The following is a 25661-nucleotide window of genomic DNA, read 5'->3' as shown; positions in this document are numbered from 1 at the left end:
AAGTCAAGAATGATAACTCGACATCCTACAGCCGTTTTCACAGGCTGAGTCGGACTCCCCATGATGAGTAGACTAATCTTGACTTGTAAAATTGATGGAGTAACCCTTTAAATGCAGCTGTCCACAATCACATTTAAAGGTGTTCTATATCCAGAGCATTAATATAGCAACAAAACAACTATTTGCTATGTAAAGATATAGGGGAGTAATGTCTACCTGAGCAGAGAATGAAGTCACTCTCCCTGCGTGGCACCCACCCTCCAGTTCTCCCCCAGGTTAACACTTTTCACCGTTATCTACGAGACGCCAGCTCAGCCGTTGCCATGTTGAGAGCCGTGCGGAGGCAATAGAAATGCTCCAAATCTCACATTTAACACCTTTAAAACTGAAACTGGTAAAGAAGAATTTCTTTAAGATTCTGGCTCGGTTTTTAGAGAGCCCATCTTTGGTTTGCCTCATCTCGGCACAGGCGCTGCGTCAGCAACCGACCAGCTTCAAACACGCTGCCCTGTGGATGACTCTGCACTCAAAAGAGTATAATTTCAGCTTCTTTGATAAGTTTGGTAAGTTTTATTATTATTATTTTAAATACTGATTTATCTTTCAGCCACATAGAGAAATATTTGATACATATTTGGCGAGTGTTGATATTTTATTTCACCCCTTTATGGAGAGTGTGTATTTTACCCATGGTTATATGTCCATCTGTAATATGAGGCCAAATCTCCAGGTCAAAAGGCCTTATTTCAATTTATTCATATATATCCATCTATACCAAACATTGCCCTCTTGTGGTGGAAAGTAGAATCACGGCAAACAATTATTTACAGCTGCTGAGTTATTGAGGTCTCTTGTCACATCAGCAGTTAATTAGTTTTAATGAATTAGAAATAGTGAGATGGCTGAACAGAGAGAAGCATGATGGGATGGATGTTCCCTGGGAGGAAGGTAAGATTATGAACTTAATGTGTGTTAGTGAGTCTTGCCATTACTATCTAGGGAGGTTTTAAGTCATTATTTTTCATGCTTTTTAATATAAAATAAGATTAGCGTTGCAACGTCACAGTGGCAAAGCCAGCCTAACTTCTTAGCATATTGTATATCCTGGTGTGTGGGACACAAATACCCCACACCTCACCTCCATACCATTATTGACACACAATACACCTGAACTGAATGGACTGTAATGCTGTGCAATATGCTGCCTGCCACTGTGTCAAATATATTAATTATTTCTTTTTTAAAATATTTATGAGAGTTACAAGTTCTTTTAACATGGTGATGGAGCATATTTACTGTATATTAGTATTCTGGGGGTATCGTTCCTATGCAGAGGGTAGTTTAGTTTATTTATTGACTACACTGGGGGCGTTCTATATTTTAATATATTTATTTATTGTGTTGAGTTGAATGTGCTATTTATTTTGTACTGTAATTACCTTGTGCCTGTTCTACCTTTTTTTCTTTTCTTAAAGCTGACTCGGTGTAAACTGCTCTGAATTCCAATGTACTTATATTAGGTGCAAATGGCAAATAAAACTCTTGAATCTTGAATCTTGAAAGTACCATCACCACTTTGCAATGAAATGTCCCTATTTTACTGCAACTTTGCATGAAAACAACTCTACTCTATTTTGTCTACAGTCTGGCAGTTTATTGTGTCTACTAAAAATGTAAAAACAAAAAAGAGAAAAGGTGTTACATAGGGAAAAATAAGGCAGGAAATAGTGGACAGAAAGAGGTTAATGCAGTAAGAGGAGGAGATGGGAGGGCTTTTTAAGAGGATTTTTACTGAACTGGACTCAACAAGGAGGGAAGCAAACAAGAATCTGCATGCTTTTAATGTAAAATAAGATTAGTGGTGCAGCGTAACAGTCTAATTTCTAAGCATATTGTATAATCTCCTGGTGTGTGCAAAGTACCATCACCACTTTGCAATGAAAGTTCCCTATTTTTACTGAAACTTTGCAATAGGTGTGGTATTTTTCTACAGTCTGGCAGTTTAGTGTGTCTACTAAAAAAATGTAAAAAAGGAAAAGGTGTTACATAGGAAAACATAAGGCAGGAAATAGTGGACAGAAAGAGGTTAATGCAGTAAGAGGAGGAGATGAGGAAGAGATGGGAGGGCTTTTGTGTGTGGGGCTGCCTCCCTCAGGCTTATTTTCATCTGCATGCTTTTAATGTAAAATAGGATTAGTGGTGCAGTGTAACAGTGGCAAAGCCAGCCTAATTTCTTAGCATATTGTATATCCTGGTGTGTGCAAAGTACCATCACCACTTTGCAATGAAAGTTCCCTATTTTACTGAAGCTTTGCATGAAAAGAACTCTGCAATAGGTGTGGTATTTTTCTACAGTCTGGCAGTATAGTGTGTCTACTAAACATGTAAAAAGAGAAAAGGCAAAAATAAGGCGGGAAATAGTGGACAGAAAGAGGTTAATGCAGTAAGAGGAGGAGATGAGGAAGAGATGGGAGGGCTTTTGAGTGTTTGCTGAGGATTTTTACTGGACTGGACTCAACAAGGAGGGAAGCAAACAAAACCCCAAAGCAAGAGAAGGAGGAAAAGGGAGGAGGAGGAAGAGGAGGAGGAGGAAGAGGAGGAGGAGGAAGCCAGGGAGCAGTGGAGTCAAAGGGAGGGACTTTCTTTCTGCAAGGCTATTGGCTCCAGGCTGTGTCAATCATTTCACTTCCTCCCTGGCTGTGTGCAAGATCAGCGATGAGAGGGAGGTACCCTCACACACACACACACTCTCTCTCTCTCTCTCTCTGTGCCTCAGTGTGCTTTTTCACCAAAAGAGACTGAACTGGGGCTGAAACTGAAACAGGGCAAGACTCGTAAAAAGGAGTTGCAGAGTCTCTTTCTTTGCTCTCCTTCATTCTCACAGTTTCCTGTTTAAGGAGGCCATTTTGTTACAGCCTTGGAGGAGAGGAGGCACAACAAAGTTTGGCATTGTTTTTGTTTGTTTCTCTCTCCCCCCCACGGGCTGTGGAGTTTCATAATCAACTTTGGACTTTCTCCTCCTTTGCAGAGCAACTTGTTGAAGGAGGCGGAGGAGGGGAAGAAAAAGGAAAGTGGATCTCTCTCTCTGTCACACATTTGCTTGTCATGCCAGGACTATAACTAAAGAAGAGTGAAGAAAAGAAGTGGCAGAAAAAGGAAAGAAAAAACACTTCCTGGATTGCTTCCTTGATCCACTGGGAGGGGGTGGACACAGGACACAGAGGGACTCTCTCTCTGCTCAGTGTGTGTGTCCATGTTACCCCTCTGTCCTCCACTGAGACAGTCTGAATGAGTTACTGAGTTAGCTGTGGACAGCACCTGTGTGTTTGTGTATGTTTAGAAGCTATCAAACAGGACTCTGAATGGCGAATGCTAGCCCAATTATGTCCTCAGGGGCCATGTCCCAGGTCTTCTTCCCTCCAGGTGGCTCCTCACCACCAGGCTCAGCTGTGATGCAGCAGCAGGGGACCCCCATATCCATGCCCTCCATGCCTGTCCAGAGTGGGTTTCCTATGATGGATTTGACCCCAGGTCCTGGTGGGGTTGTGATCCCCTCCCTGCCTCCCACTCCAGCAGGGGTGTCCTTCATCATCCAGATTGGCCTTACCAGAGAGTCCGTCCTGATGCCCCAGAGTGCTGACCTGGCCTATGTGAAGCAGATAGCCTGCTCCATTGTTGACACCAAGGTAGGACATGTTGGGGGTTCATAAACTTGGGAGGGTGGCATGTGAGGTTAAATCTGCTTTCTCCAGGTGGAAAGCTGTTTATGTGTGACGCCCTCATGCCACACTTTGTTTGTCAGAGTTCATTTGTGTGTCTCCAACAAACAAGACAGATGTGACTATTGAGAAAATGTACAAAATGTCACAGTTTTGCTCCCCACTAACACTGTGGTCAATTAGGCTTTGTTGTGCCACATTCAAGCTGGCAGAGGGATGTGTAGTGTTTCAGACAGTTTCTTTTTTTTTTTTATGTGGAAAAGACATTATCACAGTGTATACCAAACGTTACAGTACTTGTGAGTCAACTCAGTCTTCTGGAGAACATGTGGGTCATCCAACCTCACTTTCTGAAGTACGTGGCCGTGTGAACTGTTCCACAAGTCCAGATTTGTTTCAGACAGTTTCATCTGGCTGTTCATGCATGTGCCAACACATGTGTGCCGTACATGAAAACAGGAAATGTAGGTAAATAATTGCACCACTCACAATGAATGTTTCTTATTGCATGTCTCAACATGCAGTTAAACAAAAGGAAGTCAAATGTTGAGGAGCTCCTTAACTTCCCATTAGTTGGCTGTAAGTGTGAAGCCAGTTACAGTTTAGTCCTGAGCAGATCCAGTGGGATCTATACTGTACAATCCCAATGTGCTTCATGCTTGTGACTTTCTCTTTGTGATGGTCCAAAGTCTCTTTCACTTCTTCAAAGTGCAACATCAGATGTTTTGCATTTCATGCAGGCTAACTTTAGTCTCTTTGCTGAGCACTTCAGTTGAACTTTCTTTTTTTTTACTATTCACTGATCACTTTTAAGTTATAGCTTTCTATAGCCCAGGATGTCAAAGGATTTGCTGAAGGACAGGGCCATAAATAAGGACTTATTATGTCCAAACAATTTGAATAATTGACTGTTTTTCAGCCCTTCTCGAGAACACACTTTTACTGCCTGTCTTTTGCTTTTGTCCATAAGTGTGCATAGTATTTAAAGTAAGGCTGTCAATTGATTAAAATATTTAATCACGATTAATCGCATTATTGTCCATGGTTAATTGCAAATTAATCGCACATTTTTAATCTTTTCAAAATGTACCTTAAAGGGAGATTTGTCAAGTATTTAATACTCTTATCAACATGCGAGTGGGCAAATATGCTTGCTTTATGCAAATGTATGTATATATTCATTATTGGAAATCAATTAACAACACAAAACAATGACACATATTGTCCAGAAACCCTCACAGGTACTGCATTCAGCATAAAAAATATGCTCAAATCATAACATGGCAAACTGCAGCCCAACAGGCAACAACAGCTGTCAGTGTGTCAGTGTGCTGACTTGACTATGACTTGCCCCAAACTGCATGTGATTATCATAAAGTCTGTAAAGGGGAGACTCGTGGGTACCCATAGAACCCATTTTCATTCACATATCTTGAGGTCAGAGGTCAAGGGACCCCTTTGAAAATAGCCATGCCAGGTTTTCCTCGCCAAAATTTAGCATAAGTTTGGGTCGTTATATAGCCTCTTTCACAACAAGCTAGTATGACCTGGTTGATACCAATGGTTTTCTAGTTTCATATGATACCAGTATCTTCACTCTAGCTTTAAAGCTGAGCCCGCTACAACCTATAAATTGCAAGTTTCGTGGCCCTAATTTTAAGTCTTCTAAAACGTAAGAGTTTTCTTTCTTCTACATTCACAATGTTTTCACTTGCTGTATTTAAAATGTGGCATTCATCATTTTAACTTTATTAAAAATAATGATCACAATTAAGTTTGAAACACTCAAAAGCTTCAGGTTCACAGTAAAACACAAGGAGGGCGCTTGTTTTCCAGCACAAACTGCTGAGCCTTAGTGTGAGTTTCTCAGGAGGTTGCAGGTAAAACAAGTAAAAGACCTATTGGGAATAATAACTTCAAAATGTATCTTCTCTATTAAACTGAAAACGAAAACTTCATAACAAACATGTGCAGGGTTGGGGAGGGGGGGAGAAGTAGTGACATCCTCTTTGCAAACAGGAAGCATTGAGTGTTATGGGAACTATGGTCTTACAGTATTTGAAAACCACCAACACTAAGTCAACTATATAGGCCAACAAATTGCCCCCATATAGAGGAGAAAACATCCTACATTGGTGTGATAGTCTGAGCAATCCATGTGTTTTTATCTGCCAGTTAGGGTGGTAGGTGTTTAGATTAGTTTAGATTAGCAGATTTTCACAACCTGAACCTGCTCAGAGCAGCTTTATAAAACTCCCCACAATGGCAAATCTTCCAGGAAATACTGGTAGCTGTCTCCAGCCATTTTTCACACTCTGCTAATCCTTTCTTGTGAACAATAGTCTTTGTTTCCCCCTCTCTTATAGTGGTTCTCTGTCATGTAGTTACACTTTAATATAGTGAGAGAGTTCAGCTGTACTATCTGATGCTGGATCAGTAGTGTGGCGGGCTTCCAACTGTGTTTCCATTTGATTGGAGCAGATATGGTTGGAACATTGATGAAGAGTTGCTTACCGTCATTGAAGCGTAAACAACAGCTGCATATCTCTGGCTTCATCTTCTTCTCTTCCTCTTTTTGGGGTTTTCTCTGACAAACCAAAGCTCTTCTGTGTACTGTAAGAGAGGTTGTTGTTGGGAGTTTTGACACTTATGTTTGTCTTTTTCATATTCAGTAAGACTCTATTTTACTTTGCCTTGCTTTTCCAGAGCTGTTGTAAAATTCAGAGTTCCTTCCTTGCCGATTTTACCATTTAAAAAAAGCACCACAAAATGTCCAGATGAAGATTTACAAACCTTTATCAATTAGCCCGTTAGTAGGGATGCACCGATCCGACTTTTTCAGTGCCGATACCTGGACTTTGGGTATTGTCCGATACCGAGTACCGATCCGTTACCAGTGTTTAATCAATAAACTGCATGCCTCACTGTGTGGAAGTGGCTGGATCAGGCCGGACTTAATCATTGCTTTCCTAACTTTGTCAAACAAAATGTAACAAATAAATACATAGATATAAATTTACTAAATTGTATTAAAATTATAAAATCGTACACCTGAAACTTCGTAACAATTTTCTAAATTAACCGGAATTACAATTCAACTGTTAACCTTTTTAATGCAGCAACAAATTGATCAAAAATGAAAAATTACAGTATATAACGTATATTGTATAAAAACATAGAATTGAATTGAATAGATTGGCCCATTGTCACGGATACCCAATCCAGCTATTTGAATCCGTATCGGCCCGATATGTGATTCGTTATCGTTAGCGGTGCATCCCTACTCGCTACCCCTATGACTCAGTAACACCTGCAGCTGCTTCACAGTAAAATTAGTTTTGTTAAAAACCCTCTTTGCTGTGTAAAGTGCATATATAGATTCACATTTTGTTGTACATTAGAATCACATGGGACCAAAACCCAGTTGGAAAGCTAATAAAAGACATGTGACAAGGAAACACTGCTGCTGCTGGAAGGCTTTTTGTAGGTCACCATGATTAACCGGCATGGTTTAAGGTGCATCAACATTTAGGTTCAGACTTCTGTTAATACGTTTCTGTTGGTGGATCAGTTAACTTCATCATACCTCTGAACTGAACTGGACTGTGATAGCACAATTTGGATGAGGCTCTCATTGCTTTTAACCTGCTTGCAAGTATAGCACATTATGGCATTGGTCAGCTGGATGATTATGAATGCATAATGAAGCTCAGGAGTGTGTGTGTGTGTGTGTGCGTGCGTGCATGGATTTGTTGGTGACACCACACTAGCAGCGGTGACATGATGCTGTCAGGAAAAGAGTCAGATGCAAGTCAGGAAGTAGAGAAGTCAGTCTGACATGCAGTAAGGTTGCACTAAGGGTAATTAATAAACAACCAAGGCAACAGTAGAAGTATAATGGCTACAGTCCCACAGCACCTCTAACATGGTAACACCCATCTGGACTTAACTTTTTCTGTGTTTTTAGAAATAGAAAGGAATGTTGATTCCTCTGCAGATTTATATATATATATATATATATATTGGGTACCAGTTTGTGGTTCCGGCTCCACGACGTCTAATTTAGAAAAAGACTCGCTTGTCAGCAAAAGAAGAGAAATTGGCTTTCTTTTATGGTTTGGTTCTTTTCAGCATCTTGAGTCCCACTGTCCCAGAGAAAGCACAGTCAATACACTGTTCAATACTGACCAAACTCACAGAACTTTATTTTAAATTCAAGAGAAGATGCAGAAGTTTCAAGGATGCTATGTACTAGACATCTAAAATATGTAATTTGACGGACATGCAGCCTTAAAAATAATAACGTTATAGCTTTAATCAGGAGCTGGAACAAGATGATGAAGAATATAAATGTGATGCTATCCGACAGTGTGGAATAAGATTTTCCCAATTTGAAAGACACTTAAAGGGAAAATGAAAAGAAACCAAAAGTTAAAGACGCGCATATTCACGTCACCGTAGCAACCATACACGCTTGGCACACGGGACAAGTTGTAATCTGCAACCTCACCGCTAGATACCGCCAGATCCTACACATTGTTCCTTTAAATGGATTTTTTTTATGTGCGTACCGTAGGTTGATTTAATCAAAATGAACCCACAGGTGAAGTTTTTATTTGCCTTATTTGCATCTCCCTGGTATTATCTATTAACGGATACTGGTGCCATCGATTTTGACCAAGGCTCTGACCTCTGTCAACGATAGCTGTCCACTGCTCCTAAATGGTAATGATGGGTCTAGGGATTAATTAAAGTATAACATGTATTTTCAGTGAGTAAATGCCTAGTTTCTGTAATGTATATTGTTCAAAACGTAAGCATAAGGGATGTACAGTAACGGCTGGTGTTTCTGTCTCGCTTTTGTATTAAAACTGATGCAATCCTTTGCAGTATACAAGTCCGAGGTGTTTTTGTTGAGTGTGGTCCAGAGGGAGTACGTGGTCGTCTCCAGAGACATTTTTATTCCTTGTCCATCCCTGGGTTTTCACTTTTTCTGAAAATGAGAAATTAGAAAAGTACCGTCGTTCCCACAAACAAAAAGACACTCAGAGCCTGATCTTTCTCAAGCCTTGCTAGAGCAGCCACACACACACACTCAGCAATCCCCAAAATCCCCTGAATCCAGGATCCCTGCCCTGCTAGGAGCTCCAGCTTTAGGTGGGACATTTGGACAATAGACAGCTTGTCCTGGTCTGGCTAACTGAGTGCGACACATGAGTTGGACTGTGCGTGCACGCATGAATGCCTACATTGGTGTGTTGAGAGGGGTATTGAAGGCAGTTTGGTACCCCACACCCCCGCCCACGGTCATCTCTCCCATCCCAGAAAGGGTGAGTCACCGGTTCTGTTTATTCACAGGCTCCCTCCTTGTGTTCCATTGACACGTTTTTCCATCCACTTCTCTGCGGAGGAGCACACGCTCTCCCCCGGCTTCAACTTCCAACACCAACCCAGAGTTAATGGCCATCCTGCAGCTCGTGTCTATAGTCTGCTGATCTGAGCATTGAGCCCAGTCTCTCAGGCCCAGAAATCAAAATCCAACTTAAGTCACAAACATTATGTAGACCCCACACTTCCCACACCTTTCTAAAGCCTTGCTGGCTGTATACCTGGCAATAGTGCTTGCCAAAATCCCATTTAGCTGGCCCACCTCCAGCTGCCCCAACCCCCTCCTCCTCCTCCTCCTCCTCCTGATGGAACAAGAAGTAATAGTGTGGCCTGGAAACCAGAGGTCTGTCTCCAATCAACCATGGTGCAGCTCTGATGTATTTGCTCTTTTGTTGGACAGGCCTCACTGACCCCCTTCTTTTCCCCTTTTCCTCTCCTCATTTTACCTTTTTGTTCCCCTGAAATACAGTGTTGTTATTCTATAGCTCAAAAATAAGTCTCTCTTAATGATTGTTCATATTCTGTGAGGTGTTTCCTGAAAATGTCTTATAGTCTGTAGAGATTATTTTCCATTATTTTAAGTAATAACGTTGGAAAAATACTAAATTAAGAGAAATTCAGGTAGCTAACACAGGGGTGGGAATCACCAGAGTCCCCACGATACGATATTATCACAATACTTAATTCAAGATACGATCTTATTGTGATAATTTACACGGCTTTGTTGAATACTCTATTCTGATTGGTCAATCACGGCGTTCTACGATCTGTTATTTCTTTATAGCAGACCGTTGCTATGTATAACAGACTATGTTGGACACTGGCGGACCGTTTTTGTGTCAAATTATTGATTTATTAAGTAAGTAGCTGTGTAATAAGCGGGAAACTGCATAATTTGCAGTTGAAAAAAGGTAATAAATAAAGGATAATGTACAGCTAGTAGGTCATTGTTGTGAAATAAACCCCTTCAGGTCGATGCAAGACCCCTCCGCTTTGCGTTTATTTCACAACAATAACCGGCTCGCTGTACATTATCCCTTACTTAAAACATTTTGCGATAAGATAAAGTATATTGCAATTTATTACCTTTTTTCAACGGAAAATTATGCATTTTATCAACATTTGTTTTCACTCACATATCATGAGGACAGAGGTCAAGGAACCACTTAGCCATGCCAGTTTTTCCTCACCAAAACTTGACGTCTGTGTACCGATAATAATAATAATATTGGCACGGAAAATATCGCGATACTATGCTGTATTGTTTTTTGCCCCCCCCCTCCCCACTAACAGAACCTCCTCTCCTCTTTTTCTCCTGGGATAAAAAGTGACTGACATCTTTTTCCTTTTACCGTGTTTGGGAGCACTACCTCCTCCTCTTCCTCCTCTTGTGCCTTTCCCTCTCTACCTCCCCTTTAGATTCTATACTTCCTCTCCTTATCCGCTCATCTCCGGTCCCCTCTGCCTGCCTTATTGTCGACTTCCTCTCACTCTCTTCCTCCTCGCATCCCACCTCCTTTTCATTCACTTTCCTCTCTTTGCACTCATCCACCTACTGCCACCGCCATCCTGGTCAGTCTCACCTTTTTCTTTAGTTTTTTTTTTCTTCCCTGAATTTCATCAAGTCAGTCTTGCCTGGTTGTACGAGGCAGGACGATACAGGTTTCGATGACGTATACTTTCTAGGAAGCGATGAGTCAAATACTCCAATTCGTCAAGTAGTAAGCTACAATGACTCGTGTTCTTCGGTGAATATCAGACATTGGTGACAGGTTAAGCCAGGCAACACAAGGAGCTACAGAACAGTACAGTCGGCATACTGTACGGTCAGGTCTGGCTTTGTAATCCCCCCTGTGCCTAGTTTGCCAAAAGTTGTGTCAGCTTAATAGTTTCTGTTCTTTCAACACTCGTTGTATTTCATCATCAATGAGATGCGCGTCGACTTGTGCTGACGTCAGTGGGTGTGTTACAGCGTATGTGTGTCAGCGTGTGAGAACCAGTGTTCGCTGTGTTCACATTACTGGATTGTTGAACATGTCTGTAGACTAATCTGCGATGAGTTACGACGCATTTAACTGGCAGCGCGCTGTGTCAAATCCAGCAGTGGATGCTCACACTGATGAGAAATTCATTTATATTGTAGAATAGTCTTCAACTTGCACCGATAATTTAATTTATTTCTTATCTCGTATCAAGAAACTCTCTGATTCTTTTAACTGTGGTAAATAAATGCGGATAGAAGTTTCTTTTGTTCTCTAGTTAGATGGTTAAAAACGCAAAACAAATATCAGCAACTGCACACAAACACACACTCGCACAGCTGTGGCGGAGAGCCCCTGCCTTGGCCATTGTTTCCACCTCCGTTTTGGAAGGGTCTGTTCCTTTATCTCTCTCCCTGGAGAAGCAGTTTGGCTCTGGGAATGGGATCATACACACCACCTCCTGTTTACCTCACTGTGTTGCACATGTATTCTACACACACACACTTACACACACACACACACACACACACACATTGTACAGTAACGTAACAGTTGGCCCTGATTTTCCAGATAAAGGCACAGTGTGACAGACAAGGTCGTATTGCTTGCATGAAAACAACACAGTTCCGTGTTCAGCGCCGCTGTAGGTGAGGATGCTGACTTCAAAAGGAATATTTCACCCACAGCATGACCATTTGTGTATCAATTACTCGCCCTGTGTTACCTTGAATTCTCACATGCCTCCGTGGCGAACGGAGAATCCAAAAATGGAGAAAAGTAAATGGGGGGGCTGCGATTAACAACAGCAAAACATCCCTTAACAAACTCTCACACAACTCGTGCAGTATAATCCAAGTGTCATTTATCCAGTCGTATGCTCACTACTTCCCAAACACATGCATTTTCGCTGAAACATTACTATTTCAGTCCTGTCTTCTAAACATTACGCTCCCTTACAACTAAACTGCAATCTCAATAATGTTTGGAAGGAAACGTATTTGGTTGCAGATGAAAAGTCCGCAACAAGTGACGTAGTACAACGAGCGACGCACAGAGCAAGTGACGTTGTTTATCGAGTGACCGTTAAAAGTTATGTGGAATAATGATGTTATTGAAAGTTACGTGGTGTAATAACGAGTATAACAATCAAGAAAGTCCAGTACAGGTGGAGAGGAGGGGTGGTGTAGCTATGGGTCAACCAAACACAACAGACTTTCCCCAATGAGACCTGCTGTTTGTGTCCCGTGTGAAGAGTAGTCATTTTAAGCCAGACCATGATGTGTGTTTACTAAACCTAACCCTGTAGTTTTGTCACCTAAACCTAACTAAGTAGTGTTGTTGCGTTTTTTAGTTTTGTTTCAATTTACAACCACATGTTTAAAAACTGTTTCAAACTGCAGCCGTAATCCTGGAGGATATACGTTTACGTAATTGAGAATGCGTTTTAGTTGTATGGGAACGTCATTTTGTGGGAGACAGGGTTGATTATTTACAACACAGATGAGTAGTGTACCTGCGTAAGCCAGAGACTGTTTATGTGGAAGCGTTTGTTCTTCAGTTGTTTAATAGTTGGCATACTATTTTTGCAGTCTTTCAGGAATTCAAGGTAACACAGGGTGAGTAATTAATAAACAAATGGTCATTTTGTAGGTGTAAGTTTTCCTTTAATTTGGTCTCCTATACGCTTTGGTCCACTGTGCTGATCTAGAGTCATGGGGTGGGGGGTTGTCCTGCTGCTTGGATTATTAAAAAGCCTCCATGTGTCAGAGCTACTGCGCAAATACACTCTGCTTATCAACCCAAACCTTTGTAGGTCAATGAATAAATGGCAGTCAATTAGCAAGACACCGGCAGGTGGACATACAAGTGAAAGAACAAACCCAGCCTTTATCAGAACCGCACGCCATTTAATGATTAAGTGAAGATAACACAGCCGCTGATCAAATGCAGCAGCTTTAGCCAAACGCTCCAAATCTCACAGAGGCTATATCTACTAAAACCATAGTGCTGTAAAGGAAATGGTGTCTGTTTTAAAAAAGGGTAGACCAACAGCAACATGTATCAGTTCTGCTTATCTCTCTCTCTCATAGTGTGTGTGTGTTTGTGTCTCTCTTTGCTACTATTTTACATGGTAGCGGAACAGCTTTGCATGACTGACCGTGCCTGGTGTCCCCTGGCTGTTAGCGGTGAGCTGCAGGGGAAGCTTAGTCCGCACACGGACATTTGATTATTCAAAGCACACACACTGCTGGCTGGAGCCCAGTGCCAAGGACGTGTATGTGCCAAGGATCATTTTGTTTTTTTTACAACTTGGCCATCATCTCTTCTGGTAACATTCTGCAAACTAATCTAAAAACTGGGACCACGACAGCGTCTCTAAAAAGAAGTACGGTCGAGAAAGAAACGATTATCATACAGGTTTTAAAATAGGTTTTAAACAAACCTCTCGTTTGGTCAAACTTATTTGGAGGAGAAAAAGATTGTTACTAAAACTGTCCGTTGTACACAGTCAACATCACAGTTTAGAGACTGACTTCCTGTTCACCATTAAACGTTGCAAAGTGCACTTGCCTTTTCGGTTCATGTGTGTGCAGCAGCGCAAAGTGTGAAAGGGCTGGTTGAAGAGGAATATAGATCAGAGGGTGTAGTGATTAATAAATACTCTCGCAGCCAGTCACATCGCTCTGAAACAGCCGTGCCAATCACAGTGACGCGTCACAACAACAGCTCAACAAATGGAAAATCATGTTGTTGTCTGGATGTTTCAGAGCGGCACGAAATGAGGCCAGAGGCAGATGGTGTGTTTTTTTATTTGTTCACTGATGGTAGAAATAAATAAATGATGTTGATGAAGCCATTTATATGACCGCATCAATCTGTGTTTCAATTTTGTTGTATGGGTTTTTTCTGTAGCAGCCTGGGGTCATTTACACGTGATTTAATCCAGGTAAACACAGTGGATGGCCGCTCTGGCGTGGCACATCTCCAATCAGAGGTTGCAGATTTATCAACATATCTGTCCTGCTGCCTTCAGGTGACTGCAAGGATTTAATGAAGTGCAGGAGAAGGTTTTCATACAGTATAAAGCAGCTGTGGACAGCAGATACTGTAAGAGTCACCCACAAGTTAAACTCAAACACACCACACTACAGCCGATGGCCAGTTAGCACGGACGTTCTGTGTCTGCGTGAGATGAAATAAGTCCCTACCAGCAGGTCGCGGTAGTCTGTATTCGGAAACCGGAAGACCGAGGATGGCGGATATACAAGCCGTTGTTATGATACGTACATGAAACAAAGCGCGTTTGCTGACCATTTTCACACCACTCTCACTCACCACTTAGCTTCATTCCAGATGGCCATGTCGTTGTGAAAATATCCGTGTATTGGAATGATCAGATGAGATGAAGATGAAAATTGAGAAGAGCCTTCTGTGTTTTTCCTCTTGACTTTACTTGTTTGCTTGTTTTCCTCACGTCTGTTTCTCTTCTCGTGCACTGATTCGTTTAAGCTGAACAGCCAATCAGAGTGATTACTCTCACCTACAAGCTTCGGCGCCGATTCAACATGCTGAATCGGCAAAAAAAACTCCAACACGGGCAGACTAGAGCCGATGGTGTGGGACACACAAGTCGATGGACGCTCACCGACGGCCCCAAACTGTCTTTGGGCTAGATAAATAAAATGTATTTGACTTACTTTACCTTCGACCTGCAATGAGGGATGGTTACGTTATTCGGATTTACAAATGAAATGTTACTAAGCCAACACTTGAGTCAACCTGTCTAATCGCCTGAAAGCTTGTGTGTCTCGCCCCCATCAGATTCCATTGTAGTGATGTCGCCATGCTCCCAGATCCCAACAACTATTCTTGAGAGTGCAATGTTTTCATAGCCAGAACAGAAATAATGGCCAAAACTAGTAAAATGAGACCCAAGTTCTAACAAAGCAAAATTGTCCTTTTAAGGCCAATCATCTGTTTTTGTTTTGGTCATTCATGTGTTTATCAGGTCCATTCAGCCTCTCTGACCGCTGCATTCCTTCTCTTGTTCCGAGCAAAGGAGACCTTATGATACTAATCTGGCGATTAGCATCGGTAAAAACGGTTTTGTGCCGTAATCCAATTGGGAGCCGCGGAGCTGAGCTGAGCGGCATTTGGTGGCTTGTGGAGAGTTTGTACCAGTTAGAGAGAATTTCTTTTTATGTCAGAGAAACAGCACAACACAGGGCTCTTTGAGAGGAGGGGAACACTGGAGATCAAGGATAGATAAACACTCACAAACGTCTTGTTAGTGACTGCGACTGAAATAGCTGAAAACACACATTGTGTTTCCTTGTTGTTTAGTGAAGTTAAAAGTACCCTGATCTTAGTGTAGAGGATAGCAGAGGAGGACAATAATTTGAAGTGTGGCAGATATTAAAGCACAGTAAGATATCTTGCACAATCTCTCAGAAAAACTGGAAGAGCTGCATCGCTACAGGGCATGAAACTATATGTCAGGTGTGTGAAATGTGTATGTGAGAGCGTGTTCTTGAGAAGCTCACAGACAATGGGCTCAGTGTGAGGGTTAACAGGGTGGATTGGGTTAGTCCGGGGCACTGGTTCGGTGTGTATTGGTGTGGCCCAGACACATGGTGAGGTGCCTGTGTATGTCTGCATGCAGGGGACGCGCAGTTATTGAGGGGAAATGGGCAAAATCACAGTCTTACCTCAGTAGATAAACACATGACATCAACACTGAAGACTGGTCAGTGGAAGAAGCAACTGGAAAATAATGTGCCTCGTCTCTAATTCTCAACATGGGGTTGGATATTCACCATAATTACGTTAATTCTGTGTTATGCAATCATCACAATTCCTTTATATATAATATAAGAATGATTATTCAAACACAACTTTTATAATCTCACCCATTTCATACCTTAAAGCAACAGTTTTTTTTGCTTTCTTGCTTTCTTGCTGTTGCAAAAAGCAGTTTGGAAAGTAACTGAAAGGGTTAGTTCGGATTTTTTGAAGTGTGGTTGTTTGTATTCTCACGTGTTCTGCGAGGTTAAATTTCTGCTTTTCCATCAGACACCCCTATCCAACGGGGAACCCTAGCCGTCATTTTACCTCGCAGAACACGGGCGTTGCTGGTCTACTGCTGCATCGATCGGTTAGTTTGTTTGTGTTAATATGTGACTTTCGGATCTGAACTAACGTGGCCTCCACAGCAGTACATTGCTTACCTTCCGTGCCGGTACTCCTGTCTGCTTCTCCAAACTGGGAGCGCGCCGACCACCATCTAAGTTACTGTATGTAACGATAATACACTGACTATAAGGATGTTTACAGTATATGCTGTACATGTAGCAGCGTCATTATGTAGAAATCTATGTCATTGCTTTAATGCACAATCATGTAGATGTGGTTGCAGTTGTGCAGAATACTAAAAAGATAGTGGCTCCTCTGCATGTGTCTGTGTGTGTGTGTGTGTGTGTGTGTACAGTATTTATGCAGAGCAAAACACCAGATACACCATGGTTTAGTGGGTTTACAATTACAACTTTCAAGAGAACCCTGCAGGGTTTGGTAAGAGTTGAAGCGACAGCAGCTCGGCTCCACAAATGCAACCAAATGTTTGTCATGTGAGTTCAGTGTATAGGTGGCAGCGTTTCCCACCCCCTTTCTTTCAATTAGGATCTAAAGCCATGCCACACATAGAAGAGAGGAGAGGGAGAGCCTGTGGAGAGGAGAGGGGGTCAGGCATAAAGGAAAAGGGGATGACTCAGGGTGTAGTAATGTGCCTATTGTGGCCCTCAACATGCAGCTTGAAGCGTTTGTGTGTCAATGGCACTCTCTTGGCACATGGAGAATGTGCTCGTCATGGCACAGCATGTGTGTGGTTTTTCTTTATCAGGAGAACTCTTTAAGGTAGATTTGCCAATCTATTAAAGAAATGGTAGATGATAATTAACCTTGCAGTAAAGGGATGAAGTGCAGAGCAAAGAGCGGATCAGTGAGGTGTCAACTGGTGTATCTCTAATATATCTGAATACAGTCGTAATATGTAACTGTGGGAAGATGTTACCGCTGGCCTCTGAAGCACCTGTGTTGACATTCTCGGTTTCTATCATTATCACTCATTTGATTATTGTTGTTGCTGTTCCATTAGATCTGAATGCAACACCATCAATATAGGGACTTTTTCTGATGCTTCAACTGTGACTGGAGCAGTCATGCAGAGAAGTCAAGCCGCCCCTCTTTCCTCATACAGTATCTCAACATGATTATCACTTCAGATGAAAACAATCATTTCTGTCATTTTCTGCAGAGACAATATATTAAATAAGGTACATGACATGTAACAACTGGTCATGTTAGTCTGGGATATTCGATCTAACCAGTTCATCGTCCTGTTACAAGGACTTCTGACTTTATCTGACCTTCAATTTCCTCTGACAGGTTCTTTGCTTCAGTAAGCTTCTTCTTCTTCTTCTTCTTCTTCTTCTTCTTCTTCTTCTTCTTCTTCTTCTTCTTCTTCTTCTTCTTCTTCTTCTTCTTCTTCTTCTTCTTCTTCTTCTTCTTCTTCTTCTTCTTCTTCTTCTTCTTCTTCTTCTTCTTCTTCTTCTTCTTCTTCTTCTTCTTCTTCTTCTTCTTCTTCTTCTTCTTCTTCTTCTTCTTCTTCTTCTTCTTCTTCTTCGTAGTAGTAGTAGTAGTAGTAGTAGTAGTAGTAGTAGTAGTAGTAGTAGTAGTAGTAGTAGTAGTAGTAGTAGTAGTAGTAGTAGTAGTAGTAGTAGTAGTAGTAGTAGTAGTAGTAGTAGTAGTAGTAGTAGTAGTAGTAGTAGTAGGAAACACTGATTTTCCCTTTCTTTTTGGAAACTGACTGAATATTTGTACAAAACATACCTAATATCTCTTCAGAAAATATGCATTTACCACTTTTTGTTTTTCAGCAACCATGCTTTGGTCTTCCAAACAATAGCATACAATGTCCACTCAATCTGTCTCTCGACTGTAGCGCAGATATACGCAGTATGCACACCTCTGTATGAGAGAACATAACCTTCTACACCTCTAAAACACCGAAGAAATTCAGCATTGTTAATGCATCACTAATGCATCGTTGCATTAGTTTGCAAGTCATTTCTAGAATCGGGGTGTTCTTGTGGCCAAGGGGTTTATGGCGCTGACTGTTCATGTAACCGCAATGTCCGAGTCTGGCTTGGAGTCTTCATTGCATGGTACACCCCATTTCTGTCCCCCTGTCATTTCCTATCAACTCTTACTTTTTTGGCTTAAAACACAAAAACTGCCTCTCAAACCCACCAATAATTATGAAATGGTGCTACTGCAACAAAGCCTTAGAAAGTAACACTTGATCTAACCATAATTTCAGCAAAAAAGTGAGCAACGTCATGACACAAAATGAATATAATGTGTAGTTTCTGTAAAACACTTCTGTCTGATGAAATGGTTTCAGCATGAGCGTTCTCATTTTTTTTTTGCTCGTTTTGTTTCCATCCATCCTTATTTTCTTCTCGTCACTCAGACTTGCCGTCTCTCCTCTTATGAAGGCCTGTTTTCTGTCTCTCCCTCTTGTCATGAATCAGTGACTTGTTCATTGCACGGAGTGGATCGAATCCAAGGTTCCTATCGGCTTACCTGCTCAGAGGCGAGCCAAGGAAAGACAGAGGGGTGGAGGAGGATGGATGGGGGGGGGTGGGCTGATGGAGACAGGAGCTGCTACCAACAAAGGCTGGTTCAGAATAGCAGTGCGTGTCTCCTTTATCCTCAGACCCCTCTCTCATGCCTGGTCACGGCTCTCATGTTACCTCCCCGTCCTCCTTGATGCTTGGAGCAGAATGAAACGCTTTGTCCCTGCGCTCCTGCTTGAGACTAAGCCTCTTCCACTTACTGGCTGCACATGCACGCACTGTACGAGGCTCTTTACGTATGTCTTTTCTATGAACTTTGTCCATTTCGATCAACTGTATGCTGGACTTCTCTCCGTCTTTTCACTGTCATGTACTCAGAACTTGATCTACATGCTTTCTACTCTTAAACATCAGTTTTGTTTGTGTAGGATTTTCACCATCCCACCATTTGTTTTTCTTTTTTGCTTGAACCTTTGACCCGTTTTTTTTTTTTTTATGCATGCTGGACTCAAAGGTTCTTTGTGTTATGCAGGCAACGTGTCAAATTTGGCACCTGTTTGTTTTAATACAGTGTGTGCATTTCTGTGTGTATAAACCCAGACTGTTTGTATTTCTTTGGGTCATGCGCTTGATGGTTTTTTCCACTGTGAAATTATTAGGTATTAGTGCTGGGACGATACGTCTATCTCCTGATTCGATACTATCACGATACTTGGGTGCCGATTCGATATGTATTGCGATTTTTAAGTATTGCCGTTCTACAAGTATTGCAATTCGATATTACGATTTATTGCGAATTTTGTTAATTTTTTTAACACTAAACCATGGGAAAAAGTTAAATCATACACTTCTAGGGACTTTCACTTTGGAAAATATCTAAATTAATACAGTAAAATGTTTGATTTTGTGTCTATATGTAGTCAGAGATGTCCTGAAGTCAAATATATCAGTCATTGTTACGCGTTTTTTATTAAATTTGTTCCAGCAAACCCAAAATCAAAGTATAAAGGCATTTCCCTCACAAATTTATGGTGTTTTCTATTTAATTTATAAGGGACATGTAATGTTTTACACTTCTGGTGAACATAGTCCAAACAATCTTATTTCCATATTTGTATTTTGTATATACAGTTCCCTTTAACACCTGAAAACTGGACGTAGTCACACGTGTATACTTCCGTTAACTTCGCCAAGTCCGTCTCTAGCTCTCCCGTCAGCTCCGTTTTCTTTAAACATCCATGATCAGCTCCATCGGGGCCGTTTGAATGCATTTAACATAAATGTCAGTATATGGGTGCTCTACAGTTGTAGCGTCGGCTGATTTGACCACAGAGATGCGAGTGACGCCTATCTTGACCGCACGTTACCACAATACGATAACGTTTCCTGTCCATGACAGAGTTAGCATGTAGCTTTAGCCATGATGTCTAGCTCTGCTTTTTCTGGCGATGTGTGAAACCCAAAGTGTTTCCAAACGTTACTGTATGTGTAGTGTTTACCACGTTGGATTTAACGTGTGAGAGTGCCGGTCGTATCCACGTGGAACCTCTGCCATTTTAAAAAATCTATTACAAAATTGTAAAATAAATCTGGATACATAGGTGAATTGATTTCTTTTCTCCCATCCCTATTAGGTATGCATGTTTGTGTGTTGTGTGTAGGATTCCATTTCCGCATGCGCATTTACATTTACATTGTCACTGTTGCGTGTTGCGTTGTGAGTAATCAGCCATGGTTGTTTGTGTGTTTGTGGGTCATGTGCTCTATTGGATTTTGTGTGTATGTTTGTGTGTCAGGCCAGGATTTACACTCCCTCCTCCAGTCCCACAGGTTTATACAGTCATCTCAGGTATGTGGAAACTGGCAGGTCAGGTATGTAAACCTGATTATGTATCTGCGCACACACACACGCACACAGAAAACATGAGTCAGGGGAAAATGTAAAGGCAAAGTATACAGTACAGTGCAGCACAGCAGTCGTGCTCGTTATTAAGAACATGAGGAACTATACCTTTACACACCAACCAATGCAAAAACACTTTACGTTATATCTTTGCAATGCTTGTATATGAGGAAAGTCGTTGGGCTTTGACCATGCAGACTCTTTTTGAGAACGCCCAATTTTTAGCCTCATCCAATAAATAAAACTGCCTTTATCTCCCCAAAGGATGTCCCGTTGGTTTACGCTTTTAAACCGTCCCTTTCGTGTCTCATTTTCTCCCCCAGTATCAGGTTTAAACAGGAAACGCATTAAATCCAGGAAGAAAGAAGTGTTTGCATGTTGCAAAGATCACGATCACAATGAATGGATTCTCATTATTTCTACTTATCTTATCTCTACTATATCCTGCTGCATAGCTTTGAACCTCTAGCCACGTATGTATGCAGTCACACAGGCACTTTCTCTCCTGTGTGGTTATTTCTGTGCATGAGTGTGTTTGTGTCTATGTGAGGAGAGTTGATAAACAGACAGAAAAGAAAAGAGAAAACTCTGAACATCCACATCTCTGGTGATGACAGGCGTCTTTGTGTTGCAGCGCGGAGTTAATTAGAAAAAGTAAGATAATCAAGACTATCAAGTTATGGTTTGTGACATCAGCAGCATGTTGAACTGCACCGCGTCATACAGCTTTTCAGTTCTCCCTTCTTGTGTACACACTTTGTGTTGATTCATCCTCATTGTGCTTTCCTTCTTTGTGTCTGCCAAGCCCAGCGCTCAGCTGACGTCACGGGCATTACCCAACTCCTTGTCCTCCTGGCACAGAGCTGTCACTCAGTGCTGTGATTTAATGCGTCGTTATAAAGAAAACAGTTTTCTTAAACCCAGCGATGACTCTGCAGGTGGCTGAGGGCACAGGGAGGACAGGGATTGCTGTCATTTTTTGTCGTCCTGCTCCGTCTCTCCGTCAGCGTGTGACCTCACTGGGGTTAAAAATAGAAAACAGCAACACGTTTGTTCCATCGCTAACACAAAAGTAAAAATTCCTGCGTTGCGCCAACTTGTTGTCAGGAGCTAATGAGGGCAGATCGTTGACGTCTTTACATGCCCGTTACCACGGCAACCCCTCATTAAACACTTCATCGCCTTCAGAAAGGTGCGGCGGTTCTTTCTGAGTCCCGTGCCTGACATGTTAAACAAGGATAGAGGAAGGAGTTATGCTCCAACAATTAGGGTTTGTGTCTTAAGGAGAAGGATGCAAATAGAGATGCATAAATACACACACACAAACACACACACACACACACACACACACACTTACACACACTTACACAGTAAAGTGCATCACCACCCTCCGGTATGATCCTGGAGAATGTGAGTGTGTAGGCGCACACACGTGTGCAGGAGGCTGTATTATTTGTTACACAGTAAGACGTGGATGTTTAAACAATGTCTGTTGTTTGAAGGGATGCAGCGTGTTTCCTCTTGACTATAAAATGGCTGGATCAGGTTCCTGTTGTGATAACCAGCTTCTCTGTGCAGAGACACATCAGCGTGGACGACCATATAGGGCTATAGAGGTCACACTGTTTACAGAGCTGAGCGTGCAGTGTGTCACACACACAGCACGTTTTGCATTTTATCCATGCAGATTCTCGGTTGTTCATCATTGTGTTGTCATCGTTGACTTTGGCCTGTTTGATTCTGCAGAGGTGCCGTGTTTCTGTAACGTAGTGCACTGCGTAAACACAAATCCAGCTCCTGCCCTTCTGTATCATCTCAGGCCACCAGTCATTCTTCACTGCACTATTAAAAAAACAAAGCAACAACTGCAAAGAACAGTTTAAAGTGGATCAAATTTATTCCATTTCAGTTTTAAAGAGGACCTATTATGCTCATTTTCAGGTTCATACTTGTATTTTGGTTTTCTACTAGAACCATGTTTACATGCTTTAGTGTTCAAAAACGCTTTATCTTTCTCATACCGGCTGTGCTGCAGCACCTCTTTTCGGCGGTCGTGTCTAGAAGGTAACCCGCGGGTTAGGAAACTCTCGCAAGATGGTTAAGATTAGGCATTGACCTTGAATAGTTAAGGTTAGGCATTGACCTTGAATAGTTACGGTTAGGCATTGACCTTGAATAGTTAAGGTTAGGATAGCTCGTCGTGCAGCAAGAGTTTTTGCAGATTTCAGTACAGATTTCACAATTTGCGGGTTACCTTCTAGACACAGCCCTTTTCACCCCCTGTCTGAAACGCTCTCTTTGAGCTCCCACCTCTCGAAAAGCCCAGTCTGCTCTGATCGGTCAACCGAACCAAACCCTTCAGACTCCGCTCCAGCTCCGCTCTAACTAGTTTTGTTTGAAGGCATGCCAAGCGAGCCGCTAGGCAGGTATTATGCAAATGTTTTACTTTGTGACATCACCACGTTACGGAAGAAAAAGCGGGACTTCAATCAAGGCGTTTCAGGCAGTTCAGGAGCAGTGTTTCTGTGGGGGAGAGTAACTCCCTTTAGCGTTTGGACTTTGTGCTTTGTAACTTTGCAGACCTTTTACATGCACATAAAAAACTATATAACACAAAGGAAAGGGAAAAAGCACAAAAGCATAATAGGTGCTCTTTAATTACTTTCCCCAGGAAAATAAAACCTGAAACCTGAAAAAAATGTGGCAGTTCAGCAACACTTTGAATGCCATTTTGAAATTATATCATTATGTTATTGCATCAAGATGTGATAACTTCAGTAATTTATATTATACACTGATCTGAAAATTCAATGCTGACCATGTCATGGGAAGTCTTGATGAACTGGTTGGATGGCTCTTAAACGTTGAAATAACCCACATTCACTTGATAAATAGCTGATGTTGCAGTTTTTTTTTTCTTCTTCTTTATATTCTCATCACAGTGTGTGTTTTCTGTGACTGTGGTAACTGCCGTATATTTAACATGCCGTTACTCTTCCTCTTCAGACCCACATTGTGAGTTTATAGGTATGTTACTTTACACCTTTTGAAGAGCTATAAACCACATTCTCAAGGTTGCCGTTTCCTGTGTTGTGGAGGCAACAGATAACATTAATACTTGTAAGGTTGCTAGTACGAATCACAACACTACAAAAATAGCTGCTACTAATGTTCCTGCCACTACTTCACACTACTACACTAAGTAATAATGGTTTATTATGGTGTTTAGATGATACAGAACTCGAACAATATAGCAGTGTAGAGACCCAAGGCAGCCAGAAACGTCCTTTCTTTGTTAGTTCGTGGACCTTGTGGAGTTTCCCTTTATGTGTTGATGTTGAAGAAACCCCCCAATAGCTGACAGAGCAGTTAGTAGGGTATAAGTTACATCCCAAGTATCGTGCTCCCTGTGTGAATTCACAACGTTGCTTTCATTTGAGCCATGAATGAGTAACTATAGTTACTCATCAACAACTCTAGTACATTTGCTGCATGTCTATAGATTGCAGAGCTTTGGTTAGATGGCATCAATCTGATTATGTGGGCCTGAGTGTGAGCGTGCATGCTTGCGTGTTTTCATGCGGCTTGGTGGTCGAAGGTGGCTCATTGCTGAGCTGCTGCAGGGGAAGCGATGGGGAGGATGAAAAGCAGAAGCAAGCAGCTTTCTCAGCAGGACATAAAAGTCTTTGTGTTCTTCACACATGCAGCGTCTTTATATAAAGAGGGTCTATATTTAGGAGCTCTGCAAGCCCTCAGGGTCGAAGTGAAACCGACTCAACTGGACATGGGTGCTACACGGTGCTTGTGTTGTCAGTGCTTGCGTGAGGTGACGCTAACCTGTTGCTGAAGTGTTGAGAAAAACTCTGCACGCCCTTGCTGCTGTTCCTTTTCTTGCATTACCTTGTTAAATTTCTTATATTTTGTTTTGATTAATTTTGAATAAATAAAACCGTCATCCACTTCTCAGAGCACTTCATCATCGCAAGAAGTTAATCTAATGTTCGTGTAGCGGCGCAATCGTAAAGTTAAGTGGAAGAGGAAGGAGGCATTAGGTCATCGTTTCGTGGTTCCAGTTTGTCTGCACTTGATGCACTCCAGGCAAAAAGTTCTCAATCGCTACTTGTGACCTGCATCATATGACAAGAGGTGGGCGACGAGGTAGTAAACACCAGCACAGAGGAGACATCGCTGTGGCATCATGTGTGTGTCTGCGTGTTTTGAATACAATGTTTTTGGAGCTCAAATTTCTGTCACAAAAGCCCCGTTCCATGACATCATGCGGATATGATGATGCGGAAGATGTTTTTGTGTGTGTAGTGTACACACTGGGTGATGTCACTTGTTTTGCCTGTTTTTCGAGTGTTTGGATCCTTTTGTGTGAATGTGTGTTTTTAATAATGACCGATTGAGTAATCTGGATAAATGTTTGTCCTTATTGACGTTATTGACGGTGGCAACAGCACACAGAGACCCACAGCAACAGCAGGTGACAGTTGTCATTATATAGAGTGATGGTGATGAGAGACGCATCAGCTGTGATTTTCTAGTTGGTTGTTAATTTTTGCATTCCAGTTTCGACAAGTTCCTGTTAACTCCATCAGTCCCAGTGTATCGCCTACTGCTTAAATGAGGTTTGCACACAAACCGATTGTCTAACAATCAGTCAAGATATCATTAGCTCTGGTTCTTTCAATCAAAATAATCTGTTACGTCTTGTGATGGCTCATTGCATGTTAGTATCACGATACAAGCAACATGTGAGCATCAAAGTTTGTTTGTGTGCCATTCTCCTTAATGGGGGAAGAGTATGTAAATCGTTACACATGTTATTTATTGGTTACGAATGTTGTAAAACCAAAGTGCACCAAAAACCATATTTCAATGATTGGTTAGATTATTGTTCTGTAATAAGTAGGGCTGCACATTTTTTATCTGTTCAAAATGTACCTTAAAGAGAGATTTGTCAAGTATTTAATACTCTTATCAACATGGGAGTGGGCAAATATGCTGCTTTATGCAAAATGTTTGTATA

The 25661-nt window shown here is 41.6% G+C and overlaps 1 protein-coding gene across 2 annotated transcripts in view; it reads left to right on the top strand.

Annotated features, from left to right (window-relative positions):
• The first annotated feature begins 2725 nt into the window (after positions 1-2725).
• The window catches only part of prkd2 (protein kinase D2), a 43900-nt gene continuing 20964 nt past the window's right edge, over positions 2726-25661 (top strand). The window contains exon 1 of one of the 2 annotated variants that reach the window (XM_074642090.1): positions 2726-3686. In XM_074642090.1, the coding sequence (XP_074498191.1) occupies positions 3363-3686 (324 nt within the window). In that variant the 5' untranslated portion in view covers positions 2726-3362. The remainder of the gene's footprint in view (positions 3687-25661) is intronic. The other variant, XM_074642091.1, reaches the window with a different exon arrangement.

Source organism: Sebastes fasciatus, chromosome 7 (genome assembly GCF_043250625.1).
Source record: "Sebastes fasciatus isolate fSebFas1 chromosome 7, fSebFas1.pri, whole genome shotgun sequence".
Taxonomy (NCBI): Eukaryota; Metazoa; Chordata; class Actinopteri; order Perciformes; family Sebastidae; genus Sebastes; species Sebastes fasciatus.
The sequence above is the reverse complement of the archived record's forward strand: the minus strand, read 5'-3'. Positions and strand labels throughout refer to the sequence as shown.